This window comes from Eptesicus fuscus, chromosome 20 (genome assembly GCF_027574615.1).
Source record: "Eptesicus fuscus isolate TK198812 chromosome 20, DD_ASM_mEF_20220401, whole genome shotgun sequence".
NCBI classification, from domain to species: domain Eukaryota; kingdom Metazoa; phylum Chordata; class Mammalia; order Chiroptera; family Vespertilionidae; genus Eptesicus; species Eptesicus fuscus.
Genome location: NC_072492.1, coordinates 42,135,748 through 42,149,035, shown reverse-complemented (window position 1 = coordinate 42,149,035; position 13,288 = coordinate 42,135,748). Strand labels below are relative to the sequence as shown.

At 59.5% G+C, this 13,288-nt stretch overlaps 1 protein-coding gene and 1 non-coding gene across 2 annotated transcripts in view; both read left to right on the top strand.

Annotated features, from left to right (window-relative positions):
• Nucleotides 1-13,288, top strand: part of SRCIN1 (SRC kinase signaling inhibitor 1) — a 63,661-nt gene that overhangs the window by 45,753 nt on the left and 4,620 nt on the right. Inside the window, exons 13-20 of the mRNA XM_054709579.1 lie at nucleotides 4,081-4,211; nucleotides 4,385-4,532; nucleotides 4,856-5,102; nucleotides 5,575-5,809; nucleotides 7,332-7,486; nucleotides 7,780-7,932; nucleotides 8,733-8,855; nucleotides 12,628-12,774. Of these exons, the coding sequence (XP_054565554.1) occupies nucleotides 4,081-4,211; nucleotides 4,385-4,532; nucleotides 4,856-5,102; nucleotides 5,575-5,809; nucleotides 7,332-7,486; nucleotides 7,780-7,932; nucleotides 8,733-8,855; nucleotides 12,628-12,774 (1,339 nt within the window). The remainder of the gene's footprint in view (nucleotides 1-4,080; nucleotides 4,212-4,384; nucleotides 4,533-4,855; nucleotides 5,103-5,574; nucleotides 5,810-7,331; nucleotides 7,487-7,779; nucleotides 7,933-8,732; nucleotides 8,856-12,627; nucleotides 12,775-13,288) is intronic.
• On the top strand, nucleotides 2,957-3,144 carry LOC114227157 (U2 spliceosomal RNA). The gene has a single exon (XR_003613253.1). It is a non-coding gene; the product is annotated as a U2 spliceosomal RNA (small nuclear RNA).

The window sequence follows — 13,288 nt, the reverse complement described above, 5'->3', positions numbered from 1 at the left end:
GCACCCCACCCCATGCAGCCTCCCCTTGTCAGAGACAGAGGCCCTGCTCTGGCCGCCTTCATGATGGCACAGGGCACAAGGGGACCTGAGGTCCTGCCCCAGCACCGAGAGGCTGTGTGATCGGGGCAGTTCCCGCCCTTCTCTGTGCTGTGGCTTCCTCATCGGTGCCAAGTGTTAAGGTTTTTGCAGTTCTTTCCAGAGGGGGCGTGGGTTCAACTGGACAGTGACTCAGGGAGTTGGGAGACGCTGCTCAGAGGAGCCCAGGGTCCTCACCAAGTCGTATTTGATTGCACCTCTTGCAAGGGGCTCCTGAGAAGTCCCCTGCTCCTCAGCCTTGGGCCCACACAGCCTGGTGGCACGTATGCAAAGATTCCCGCGCCCTTGTAGCTGGGATGACATAAGGGGTCATCCCACTTGGAAACGAGCTGGCTGCAGCCACCCATCACTCCAGGTGTGAGAGCTTGGTGACAACTCAGGTGCCATCTCCAAGGTGACTGGGCAGCTGCCCAACCCAGAGAATTCTATGACCTGACTTTTCTGTTCTCTCCGTGCCCTTTTCACTCACCACATAGGAGCTGGGTTGGAATTTTAAAAACCCCCAAACTTTATTGAGACATTAAAGGAAAATCAAAGGAAGTGAAAAAGCACAGAGGCAGAAGAAAGGAAAGGGTGGATTTAAGCCTTCGTCACATGAGTGTCTGGTCCTCAGCTTCCTGGGGCCCTCGGCTCTCCCGGAACACAGACTCACTACCCCCCGCCCTGTTAGCAAACCTGTTACACTGCTCACGTGCGAGAGCTTGGGGGATGATAGATTGCTTCTGGCAGGTTTCTCCGCCCACTCGGAAGGGGGTTCCTGCCTTTTTGGGGTGGTGCCTGGCTGAGCTGCACACCAGGCCTGCAGGGGCTCCAGCTTGGCCAGGAGGGCCCTCCCTGCCCAGCTCCCAGAGCCTCCCCAGGCATGAGGTGGGCCAGGCCCCTCCGTACCCCTGTACACTTGCTCTTGCTTGGCTTCCCTCTGCCCCTTCTTCTTGCCCTGGCCTCTTGCAGGGAGTTAAGGCCACTACGATGCTTCATCCAGTGTGGGAGTGAGATGCAGTGGAACCCAGTGGCTGAAGTCAGACACGAGTAGGTCCCGCTTTGCCACAAAATAGCTGTAAGATAAGTTGCTTAATCTCCCGGAGCCTCTTTTTCATAAAAATGCCAAAGCCAGTAGTATCCGTTGAGGTGGCTAATTGATTAGTGAGGGTAGCTGCTATAACAAATCCTATAATGGTTCAAAAGTAATAGACATGTCTGTTCTATTTCTCCTGGAACAGTATTGGGTGGGTTAGTGGGATGGCCCTCCTTCATGTAGTCGTTCCGGGACCTGGGCTGATGGAGGTTTCGCCATCTTCAATATGTGCCTTCCAAGATCACCCACAGGGTCCTTGCCTTTCAGCCCACGTGACGGGGAAAGGGGCGGGAGAGCTTACATGGGAGGTTCCTGTGGGCCAGGCCTGGAAACAGCATGTACCCCTGTCGCTCATATGCCACTGGCTAAACCTCAGTCTGTGGCCACTTCCGACTGCCAGGGAGGCTAGGAGATGTAGTCTGGTGTCTAAGCTGTTTGTCTATGTGTAGACTGGACAGAATGATGGGTCCCACTCACAGGATTTGTTGTGAGAATGAAATAAGGCAGCAATTTCCAACCGGTGTGCTGCAAGAATTTTTAGAACATGCAATACCTGACTATTTAGTCAGGGGCACGGACTCATTTTTGTTTTGTTTTGTTGTGTTGTTAATCCTCACCTGAGGATATTTTTCCCATTGATTTTTAGAGAGAGTGGAAGGGAGGGATAGAGAGGGAGAGAGAGAGAGAAAGAGAGAGAGAGAGAGAGAGAGAGAGAGGAATACTGATGTGAGAGAGAAACATTGATTGGTTGCCTCCCACGCATGCCTTGACCAGGAATCGAATGCAAGACTCTTCAGTGCGAGGGCTGACTTCTTTTCCCTTAGGTTGTCAAATTAAAAAATGACAACAGCCAACACAATAGATATAATTTTGATCCGGTGTGAATGGATCAAAATTATATCTATTTTTTGTCAGATCAGCAAAATAATTTATTTGTTGGTGTGCCACAGAATTTCAGTAATTGGTTTATGTGTGCCATGAGATGAAAAAGGCTAAACCTCACTGCAATCAGGCAATGAAAGGGAAGGGCTGCGTGTGGCCCCGGGCATGTAAGAAGTGCTTAGGACATGCTAGCGCTTTCCCTGGCAGTGCTGAGTCACAGGAATCCATCCCGGGCTCCAGCGCGGTCTGTCTGTTACCCACGAGTGGGATGAAGATGTAGAAGGCATGCTGACAAGATTTGCTGATGACAGAGCTTTGAGGGCGAGCAAATCTGCTGGATGGTAGGACTGAGATTCAGAAGTTGTTTCCACTTGGATGGTGGAGCTGACATCCCACAGATGGGATTTGGCAGGGATGCATGTCAAGTCCCGCATGTGGGTCAGGGATGTCAGCGACTCGAGCACAGAATTGAGGTGACCTACCTGGGCAGCTGTTCTTTCTTTCTTGTTCCTTTTTTTCTTTTTTAAAGTCCTTTTTGCAGGTTCCACTGAGATCAACAGTTCTTTCTTTCACTTAATCATTCAGTCCACAATTATTTATTAGAAAGCTATTCTGCTCCAGGCACCCTGCCAGGTGCTGGGCATCGGCTACGACTCTAGAAGGCATGGTTCTGCCTGTCTGGCGCTGCACAGTCCAGCCAACAGGAGCCCCAGAGGCTGGGGGCAGGGCAGGATGCAGACCTCCAATCTCAAGTGTAAGGAGTAGAGGACAGGTTCCCATTGAGACCTGAGAACAAGTGTACTAGCCACCTGTATATGTGTATGTGCACACATGTCTGTGGGCGTGTGTGTGTGTGTGTGTGTGTGTGTGTGTGTGGTTGAATAGCATGAAAAAATCCCAGAGATCATTTCTCAGCCTTTTGGCTAAGATCAAGTGTAGTATCTGTTCTTATCAGTTTAATATCTGATACGTCCTCTATCCAAGGACAGTATATTACATGGATTTTTGGAGCGGGGAGATGGGATAGGAGCTTGCTCCATCCACTCCACACATTGACCCGGTATTGCAGTACTTCTGGGCGTGCACACACACACACACACACACACACAGCTCAGAGAGGGCAGCACATACAAGGACCTCAGAGAAATTCTGGACGGTTCTAAACAGAAGCAAGAGAGAGGAGAACAAGAGATGTGGCTGGAAGGAAAAGAAGCGCAGTCCCCAGGGCCTGACCCCTTGCCACCCCTTTCTCGGCTGCATTAGCTGATTTAATGGTTACCATGGCCCCAGGAGGAAGGAACTCTTACCACCCCCATATTTTGGATGAGGAGGCTGAGGCCTGGAGAGAGTAGGGAGCTTGTCCAAGATCTTGCCGCGGGGGTGGGCAGAGCTGGGATTGGGATTTGGGTCTGTCTGACTCTGGAGCCAAATTTTCAACTACTACCCTCCTGCCCTTCTTGACCGCCTTGGAGAGTTTGGATTTCAGCCTCAGCACGACGGGATCCATCTAAGGTTCAACACAGGGGGAGGTGGCTTGGTCTGATTTACATTTTAAAGAGATGCGGCTCAGCCTAAGCCCGTTGAAAATCAAAAGAAGTTTTGTCCTCAAAGAAAGAGGCTGAGCGCCTGGATCATTTGAGAAAAGGTAGGTGGACATGGCAGTGCCACCTTGCAGGAAAAGAGACCCCTCGGGGCACGTGTAGCTGCCTCTCGCTCTCTGAAAGGCTGCCAAGTTCTCTGCTGCTTCCTTGGCAGGATGAGAATGGGAGGATGCACGGTATAGGGAGGGAGAGTTGAGCTGATGTGGCTCAAGACCAGAACTTCACAAGGAGAGGCAGGGCCCTGTGAGGGAGCTCTTCTGAAGTCTCGTCTCTGAGGTTTGGCATTTCCGATTTCACTGGGGCGTGTGGCCTGGTGGATGGCTTTTCATTTTGATCTGCCTGGTGGCCTGGTTGCTTTCCAGCTGCCCAGTCTCAGGGGGCTGGGCCGGGGCCAGAGGGGCTGAGCGGGTCTCTCTGTGGCTGCAGTGACCTGGAGAAGTCGGTGGAGAAGATCCAGAGGGATGTCTCCCACAACCACCGGCTGGTGCCGGGGCCCGAGCTGGAGGAGAAGGCGCTGGTGCTGAAACAGCTCGGGGAGACTCTGACCGAGCTCAAGGGTGAGCCTGGGGGCCGGTGAAGGTGGCACGTGGTCCAGGTGGGCGTCCCTGCTGCACCCCCTCAGTCCCTCCCCCCCGCACCCCCTCCAACCTAAGCACTGCCCTTTCTGCTGCCCATTCCCCCCCTCCTCTGAGCTGCTCCCCGCTCAGCTCACTCCCCCCGGTGCCCTCAGCTCACTTCCCAGGCCTACAGAGCAAGATGCGGGTCGTGCTGCGTGTGGAGGTGGAGGCCGTGAAGTTCCTGAAGGAGGAGCCCCAGCGCCTGGATGGGCTGCTCAAGCGCTGCCGCGGGGTCACAGACATGCTGGCCCAGATCCGAAGGTCACTCTACCCCTGGCCTCTCACCTCTGACCTCTGACTTCCCACGGGGGCACACACTGGGCCCAGATTGATGGATCAGCCTGACCCCTTATCCGGACTCCCCTTTTAAAGGGGAGCCCAACTGGGGCTAAACCCCAACTCTGACTTGTTAGAGGCTTGTCTGTCCCTAATGCTGGATGCGGGCACTCCTCCCTAGGCCCTTGCCTCGGTCCTGCAAGACCCCAGAGCCCTTCCTACACCCCGCCTCCCTCAGGCCAGGCTTCCCTTCCACGGGCCCATCCCCCTGCTGGCCTCACAGCTGCTTCTACCTCTTCCAACCCCAGGCAAGTGGACGAGGGTGTGTGGCCACCCCCCAACAACCTCCTGAGTCAGTCCCCTAAGAAGGTGACAGCCGAGACTGACTTCAACAAGAGCTTGGACTTTGAAATGCCACCCCCCAGCCCTCCGCTGAACCTCCATGAGCTGAGTGGGCCAGCGGAGGGAGCCCCTTCGACCCCCAAGGGGGGCAACCCCACCAAAGGCCTGGACGCCCTTGGCAAGAGAAGCGTGGACAAGGCTGTGTCTGTTGAGGTACTGGGCCCGGGACAGGGGGTCCGCTAGGCTCACACGTTCTTCCCACCATCCTAGGTTGGAAGGGCCGACGTGGCATGGGCAATTTTTCCTGGTGAAGGAGGAAGTCTGAGAAGCGTATTAAGGATGACATTCAGCCTACTAGTCAGGAAAACATATCATAAAGCCATAATAACTAAAATTGTGTGGCGTTAGCGTAAGCATAGACTATGTGATCAATGAAACAAAAAATGTCCCGAAACAGGTCTAAGTGTATCCAGAGAGTAGTCTATAAAGAAGGTAGCATTCCAGACGCATGGAGAAAGCTTGTAAAATATTCAAGGAGACGTTTTCGGGTCTCCGGGGGGCTGGGCCAAATGTGGGGCTTCCTTTCCCATTCCTCGCGTGTGTGCCTGGGGGAAGGGGCTGAGGCCCCAAAGGCCCAGGAGCGGGGCGGCCACTGTAGCCCTGACTCTTGCCCCCTCCTCTTAAGGCTGCGGAGCGGGACTGGGAGGAGAAGCGGGCGGCCCTCACCCAGTACAGCGCCAAGGACATCAACCGGCTGCTGGAGGAGACGCAGGCGGAGCTGCTGAAGGCCATCCCTGACCTGGACTGTGCGAGCAAGGCCCACCCAGGCCCCGCCCCGACCCCTGACCACAAGCCCCCCAAGGTCCCCCACGGCCAGAAGGCAGCCCCCCGCACGGAACCCAGCGGAAGGAGGGGCTCAGGTACGGGGGGAACGTAGGGGTGGGTGAGGAGCCCAGAGACGGGAAGCCCCATCTTCAGAAGCTCTCGGGCTGATGGGGGAAGCGCGGGGGAGTGAGAATCCTTGTGATCAGGCTGTTGGAGAAGGGGGTGCTGGGACATCAGCAGCCTGACCCTCAGCCGCTGAAGGGAGGCGCAGAGTCTGGGCTAGAGCTGGACCCGTCCAGGGCTTCCCCCATTGCCCTGACTGCTGCTGAGGGGACCACGCGGGGAGGAGGAGCAAGCCCAGGCAGAGAGTCCTCCGCCTGTACCTCTGACCCAGCACGTGCCCTGAGCCAGGCTGTGCTGACACAGGGTGCATCGCTGATCGATACAGACATGCTTCCTGTGCTCCCAGGCCCCCCCCCCCCCCCAGCCTGTGAGCTCACAGGGGAGGCACAAATCTGAACCAGAAAGGGCGATCATCATTCATTCATTTATTCGTGCCTGCCACACACATCTTTGCCAAGCACCTACTGTGCGCTAGGTGCTGGGAATAAGGAATAAGACACTGCCTGCTTTTAAGGAGCTTAAAGTTTAGTGGGGGACGGATACTAACATATATGTTTATCAAGCACTTACCATGTGACAAGAACTGCCCCAAACGCTTCCTGCATATTAATTCTTACAATTTTGTAACGACGCCAGCGGCTATTCCCATCCTGCAGATGAGGGCACTCAGCTCAGTGTGGTCCCGTCCTCTGTCCCAGGCTGGCGTGTAAAGCAGAAGCAGGATGTGGTGCTAAGTGCGGTGGTGGAGGGGAGCTCTGGTGTGAGCAGTCCCAGAGGAGCCCTGGGAGGGCAGGAAGGGCTCCCCATGGGCGGAGTCTTGAAAACAAGGAGGTGCTTCCCTGGCCAGGGAGCGGGGGCACCCTCGGGAGAGGGAACGGCGTGTGCCCGTGCCTGGAGGGCCCAGCGGGGTCCAGGCGAGGGAGTGGCGAGCTGAGGCTGAACGACTGGCCCGCGCAGAGGGTGCTGGGCCAAGGAGGTTGGATGCGGCTTTGGGTAAGGGGAGCCACGGAGGAGCCACGGCAGAGGAATGTCAGGTGTGAGTGGCTTTTCTGCACGTTGCCCTGGAAACAGTCCCCGCCACCAGAAAAGTGAGGGGAGGGAGCCCGGTGGGCAGGACCAGGCTCTTGCCGTAGGTATTGTTCTCTCTGGATGGACAAAGGGCACAGAGCCAGACCGGGGCAGGGCTGCGGGGCGGGTGGGAAAGAGGTGAAGTACCTGACGTCACCTGAGGATCTGCCCAGCTCTGGCTTCTGATCCAGCGGCTCTGGGTGGGGCCTGAGCTTCTGCATTTCTAACGAGCTCCCAGGTGCTCCGCTGTTGAGTCTGGAGGGATGAGGAGTGACGGGGCCTGGGGCGGGATTGCAGGGGGAGGTGAGAGAGGAGGAGGAGGGGCCTGTGTCCTTACCCCTCCTGCTTGGAGGAGGAAGCCAGGTCTCTCCCCTGGGAGTCAGATGTGGCACGGGCCCCTGACCTCCAGCCCCTTGGCTGCTGCAGATGAGCTGACGGTGCCCCGGTATCGCACGGAGAAGCCCTCCAAGTCACCCCCGCCTCCCCCTCCCCGCCGGAGCTTCCCCTCCTCCCACGGCCTGACCACCACACGCACCGGAGAGGTGGTGGTCACCAGCAAGAAGGACTCGACTTTCATCAAGGTACCACCCCACCTGGGGCAGGGGATGAGGGGGTTGAGTTGGGGGGATGCCTGCAGTGACCTCCAGAGATCCTCCCGGCGGTCCCCTCTCTCAGAGGAAGTGGGAGGGAAGAAGAAGCTGGCCAATGGGGACTCCACGTCTGGCTTGGGCTTCCCCCAGGGGAAGGGGCCACCCTGGGAGGACGAGGAGCCAGGGCAGGTGGTGGGAGATGGTCCAGAGCCCATGGAGCCTAGGAGGTGAGCTGATGCTGGAGGCGGGCAGAGCCTGGTCTTGACGGGGCCTGGGCCTTGCAGAAGGCGGAGTCCGAGGAGCTGGAGGTGCAGAAACCCCAAGTGAAGCTGCGCCGGACCGTGTCCGAGGTGGCCCGCCCGGCCTCCACCCCGCCCATCATGGCCTCTGCCATCAAGGACGAGGACGACGAGGACCGCATCATCGCGGAGCTGGAGGTGCGTCAGACCCGCTCCCTTTCCCTGCCAAGCTGACCCCGGGTGAGGTGGCTGGACGGGGACAGGGGTCGGACTCTCGGGCTGCCCGCTGGGTGCTGGCCTGTTCGGGACCCCAAGAAGTTGCCTCGATTTTTCTCTCCATTGTAAAGTGTGTGTGTGTGTGTGTCGGGGGGGAAGGGGGTCCTAAAGTCTCTCCTTGCAGGTTTGGGTTTTTAAAAATTATTTTTATATGTTTTTATTGATTTCAGAGAGAGGAAAGGAGAGGGAGAGAGATAGAAACATCAATGATGAGAGAGAATCATGGATCAGCTGCCTCCTGCACGCCCTCTACTGGGGATTGAGCCTCAAACCTGGGCTTGTGCCCTGACCAGAAATCGAACTGTGACCTCCTGGTTCATGGGTCAACACTCAACCGCTGAGCCACACTGGCCGGGCGAGGTTTTTGATTTCAGTCTTTGTGAACCACCCCCAACTGCCCTGAGATCGCCCCCTCTGTGCTCTGAGACCCCCCACCCTTGAATGTTCTTCGAACATTTAATGCCCTTATGCCCAAGTCACTCAGACTCTGTTCCCAGCCCCCTCCCTGAGTGGCCGGAGACCCTGGACGCCCAGGGCTTCTGGAGGCGAGACACATGGGAGGGCAGAGTGGCCAGTGACTGTTGTGAGGGGCCAAGGAGTGGAGCTGGGATCCCAGTGCCGGCCCAGGCCCCCCTTCCTGTGGTGCCTGAGCCACAGGCCAGCACCTCCACTGTCCTCCCTGTGCGCCTCCTCCAAACGTTCCCCCACTTTCTGCTCCCCAGGTGTTTGAGAGAAGCTCAGTGGCTTCCCTCCCCCCCACGCCCTGCCGCCAGCCGATCCCTACCTTGCTGCCCCCCCAGGACTCAGGGCCCCCCGGGGGCTCAGCCCCAGGCCCCACATGGAAGGTAACAGGCTGCCCCCACCTCTCACGGCGCTCCTCTGCCTGGGCCTCCACAGCTTCCTCTCTGCACCTGTCACGCTAACCTGCTAAGATGCCAGTCACATCCCTGGTCCTCACCACTGCCACAGCCTCACCCACCTGGACCCCCCTCTCCCCGCTCCAAGGACCGGGGCACAGCCCTTCCTTCCATCCCTGGACTCCAGCAGCCTGGCAGCCGGTGGCCCCTTGGGTCTGCCTTTTCCTGCAGGCTCCATTCGGGCCGGCCCATGGTGGTCTGGGCATTTTGTCCCAATCTGCGGCCTGGGTTGAGGTCTGGCCTGCAGCCTGGGTTTTGTCTCGGTCCAAGATGGGAGTTTGGACCTTGTTCACTAGATGACTTTAAGTCCAACTCAAAACCTGACTTTGTCCCGAGCCCTTGTCCAAGTCTCCGCCGTGCCCCCTCCCCTGCTGCCTCCTGTCCCCCTCCTCTGCTGCCTGTGCCCGGCGGGGGCTTCATTTCTCCCTCAAGAGGTCTGGTGCCTGGAGTGGTTCAAGGCCCTCTCAGGCCTATGGCCCCATCTTGCCCTCTTGGTCTTGGAATGGAAGAAACCCACACCCTTCCTTGGCTGCTGGCTCCGTATCTTTCAGCATTTGGGAAGTTCTTCTTTCTCTCTAACTCCAGTCCTTGCTGCTGTCCCGCTGCACTTACTCCCTTTTCACTCTTTCTTGGGAACCTGGGGGTGGACTTGCTGTCTGCACCCGTCGGGGACTGTGCCTCGGGAGGGCGACCTGGAGGGTGGACTGGGAATCTCTCCCTCTGCTCAGTCACTCTAGGGCAGAAGGGCCTCCGCGCTGGGCGGGCAGCCTCCAATGCACACAGGCTCGCCCGCCTCGTCTGGCTCCCTTGGCCCACAGTGGGCTCCATGCTGGCCACCACCTGATTTCTGGCCTGGCTTGAGGCCTGGTGGTGCTTTGTCTCCCTGGCCAGGGGGAGCAGACAGGCACCAGATGGGTGGACAGTGCTGTCTGCTGGGTACAGGATGGACACAGAGGCGTCCGAGGAGCCGTCTGGGGATGAGCAGTATGGAAGGGCTGCCCCCAGAGGGCTGTGCCTTCGGCACCCAGCCCCTGCTCCTTTCTGGCTCGGAGCCAGTCCGGAAGGGGCCCAGTGGGCAAAGCCCTCCGAGGGCCTTTGGGGCCTGGCTCACCCTCTGCATCCCGAGGCACCATCGGGCAGTGGAGCCGGGCAGGCCTGGGTCACCCTCTCTGCCTTCCCAGTCTGCACCCCCATCTTCAGGTAAGCAGGTGGCAGGGCTGGTGGGAGGGAACCCTGCTGCCCCCCGCCCCCAAATGTTCCCTGTGGCTCCTTTTAGTGGAAAGAGCACTGGACTTGGAGCCAGACTACCTGGGTTCAAGTCCTGGTGCTGCCACTAACTAGCTGTGGGTAAATGACCTTGAGTGAGTCACATGACCCTCCCCACCCTTGGTTTCTACATTGTGAAGCAGATGAGAGCCATGTGGTGGGTTACAGCAGGGATTAAAGGCAAAGGCGTACGTGACAGAGCCTGGCACAAAACTGGCGCTCAGAATTAGACCAGGGCTCACTCAGTTTGGGGGGGGAGGTCTCTGTGGCCCCTCCAAAGCCAAAGCGAGGGGTGTTCACACAGAAAGAAGCAGGTGCTCTAGCTTTGCCCGAGCCTGTGGGCAGCCGAGGGGCTTGGTCCAGCCGAGCTCCCCCTTCCCCCCTCGGGGCGGCGAAACCCTTGGAGGAAGTTCTGAAAGTTGGGGGTGGAGGGCCCAGGAGTCCCTGGCCTGTGATGAGGATGAGAGCCCAACATCTGGTCTTCACCCACCCAGGCTGCTGGTCTCTGTCATTCAGTTCAATCCAACCAATAGCTGGTGTTGATCAAGCACTCGCAGGGTGCCAGGCCCCGTGCTGAGCCATGTCCCTGTGAGCTCACTGACTCTCCGCCCGCCCCTCAGAGTGCCGTCCCGTGGCACCGGTGGGCAAGCTCAGGGGAGTGCCTGGGAGAGCTGCTCCCAGGACGCAGCATGGGAAGGAGAAGTCAGCTTGTGTCTGTGCTTCTAGGTAAACTGACACCTCTGCCAGAAAGTGGGAGACTGGAGGTGCGGTGGGAAGAGGCCTGATTTCTAGTCCCGGCTTTGCCTCTAATTGCTAGTTAACTCAGGCCCCTCCCCTGCCTCAGTTTCCCCCCTCTGTGGAAGAAAGGGGCTGGGCTCACCCATCGTCTAACCCCCCTTCCCAGCTCCGGTGGTTTGGTTTGCAGGGATCATGTTCTCCCTCATCTTTCTTCTCCCCCCAGGCGGCCCTGGGTGCCAGGGCCTTGTGCATCCCCCGGATCATCTTGACGGAGTGTGCCCCCAACCCTCCCTCCCCGCCAGAGCCCAGGCTTGAGGAACCCGGTCCCAGAAGGACCCCCACCCCGAGACCCCGGACCCTGGTTGGCAGTGGGAGGGCCCCGCCGGAGGTGGTGGCCGAGGCTGCCGGGCCCAGCAGCAGCCTGAGGCCCGAGAAGGCAGGGACACCTCTGAGGAGACAGGGGCCAGGGGGCTGCCGTGCAGAAGAGGGAGGAGCCAGGGCCCCCTGTTCTCGGGGACCAGCCCCAGTCAGAACTCCAGAGCCCTCCACTGCTGAGACGCACCCAGAGGAGACCCCCAAGGACTCTGGACACGATGCCCAACCTGGCAGCGGGCAGGGTAAGGGCCAGCCTGGTGCTGGCCTCGGCTGCACGGAGCGGGGTGCCGCCGCCCAGCGGATGGACAGCCTGGAAGAGACGTTCCGGGAGCTGGAAGCCACGCTGAGCCAGATGGGCACGGCCCCCTCCGAGAGGCCCCCTGGCAGCCTCCCACCCCTGCCCCCCAGGCCCAAGGTGGCTGCCTCCTCCCCTGTTCTCCTCTCCTGCCTCAGTGCTCCAGTCTCTCCATCTTCAGAGCTGGAGGGAGTTGGGGGCTGCAGGAGCACCCACACGGCCCCCTTCTCCCACTGGCCTTCTCTCAGCTCCCGCCACCCTCCTGGGAGCCTGGCGCCGCCGGGCAGGGCTTGCAGGCTGGGCCCGAGGAGGCTGGGAAGCTGGCCTCCCCAGGGACCCGCCCATCCAGGCCTGGCAGCGACCAGGGCCTCTCCTCTGCTCTGTATCTGTAAACCCACAAATAAAGCGCTCGCCCTCTTTTCCATCCCCCCTCCCCCCCCACCTGTGTGACTCTTTCTGTCTCTGTCGTTCTCTGCCTGCACCTGTGGACTCCCAGAGCCCTTCTGGGCAGGCCTGGCACCTCGAGTGGTTCAAGGGGGCTGGACTGGTCCATCTCTAGGGAGACTGCACCCCCATCCTCCCATTGGGAGGAGATGTGGGCTTGGGGCTGTCAATCCTGCTCTGTTTGCCATTATAAAGAACCCCCACGCCCCCATCTCAGGCCTGCTCTCCTGGGCTCAGGATGGGGCCCCTTGCTGGGAGTGGGGGTGTTACTAGGGACTCTCATGTGAGAAGCAGCTCCCGCAGGGCGTGCCAGCTGCCTCTGGGCTATCCAAGGAAACCACCAAAGCGTTCTCACTGGGGAGCAGAGTGGTTAGGGACCTAGCGGGTACCCCTGTCACCTCTCCTCAGGGAGGCCTTAGACCTGGCTTCAGAGAGTGGCCCTGAGTCCTGGGCAGGGGTGTGGAGCCAGGAGGGGTCTCCAGGGCCCATTGAAGAGGTCCTAGCCCCAGAGACCCCGCCCAGTGCCTGGGGCTCCTGTATACCCCCCCCCCCACCAACCTGAGCCTGCTCTTCTTCCTACAGAGTGGCGGAGGCAGCGTGCCGCCCATGAAGGTGGTGACTCCGGGGGCCTCTAGGCTGAAGGCAGCCCAGGCCCAGGCAGGCAGCCCCGACAAAGGCAAGCATGGCAAGCAGAGGGCCGAGTACATGAGGATCCAGGCCCAGCAGCAGGTAAGGTGGGCGCCACGGGGACAGGACCTCGGCCCCGGCCAGTCCCCGCCCCGCCCCCGCAGTGCCGTGTGCTGGCCACCTCCTGCCATTGTCCCTGTGGTCACCTTCCCACCCGGTGCCCAGAGCGGTCCCTCTGCCAGGCCCCCCCAGCAGCCCCTTGAGCCATCTCCTCTCCCTAATCCCAGGGCTCTGGGTCTGGGTTAGAAGTGGGGCTCGCAGCCAGGCCACCCCCCCCCCCCCCCCGCGCCGGCCCTCACACAGGGCCAGAGAGAGCCCCCTCCCCAGCTGCTTCCGCAGGAGGGGGAGCGAGTAGACTCCTGTCCCCACCAGCCCCAAGGATGGGGTCCTTCTAAGACCTGGCCTGCTCTGGGGTGTGGGAGGGGGACTTAGATGCCCCTTAATCTTCTGTCCCTCCCCTCTTCCCCACTGCCTTCTCTCCACTCTCAGTCCCGCCTGCTCTGTGGGACCCCACCCCCCAAATCTCATTTCAGCCTCCCTCTTAGCTCCCAGGCCG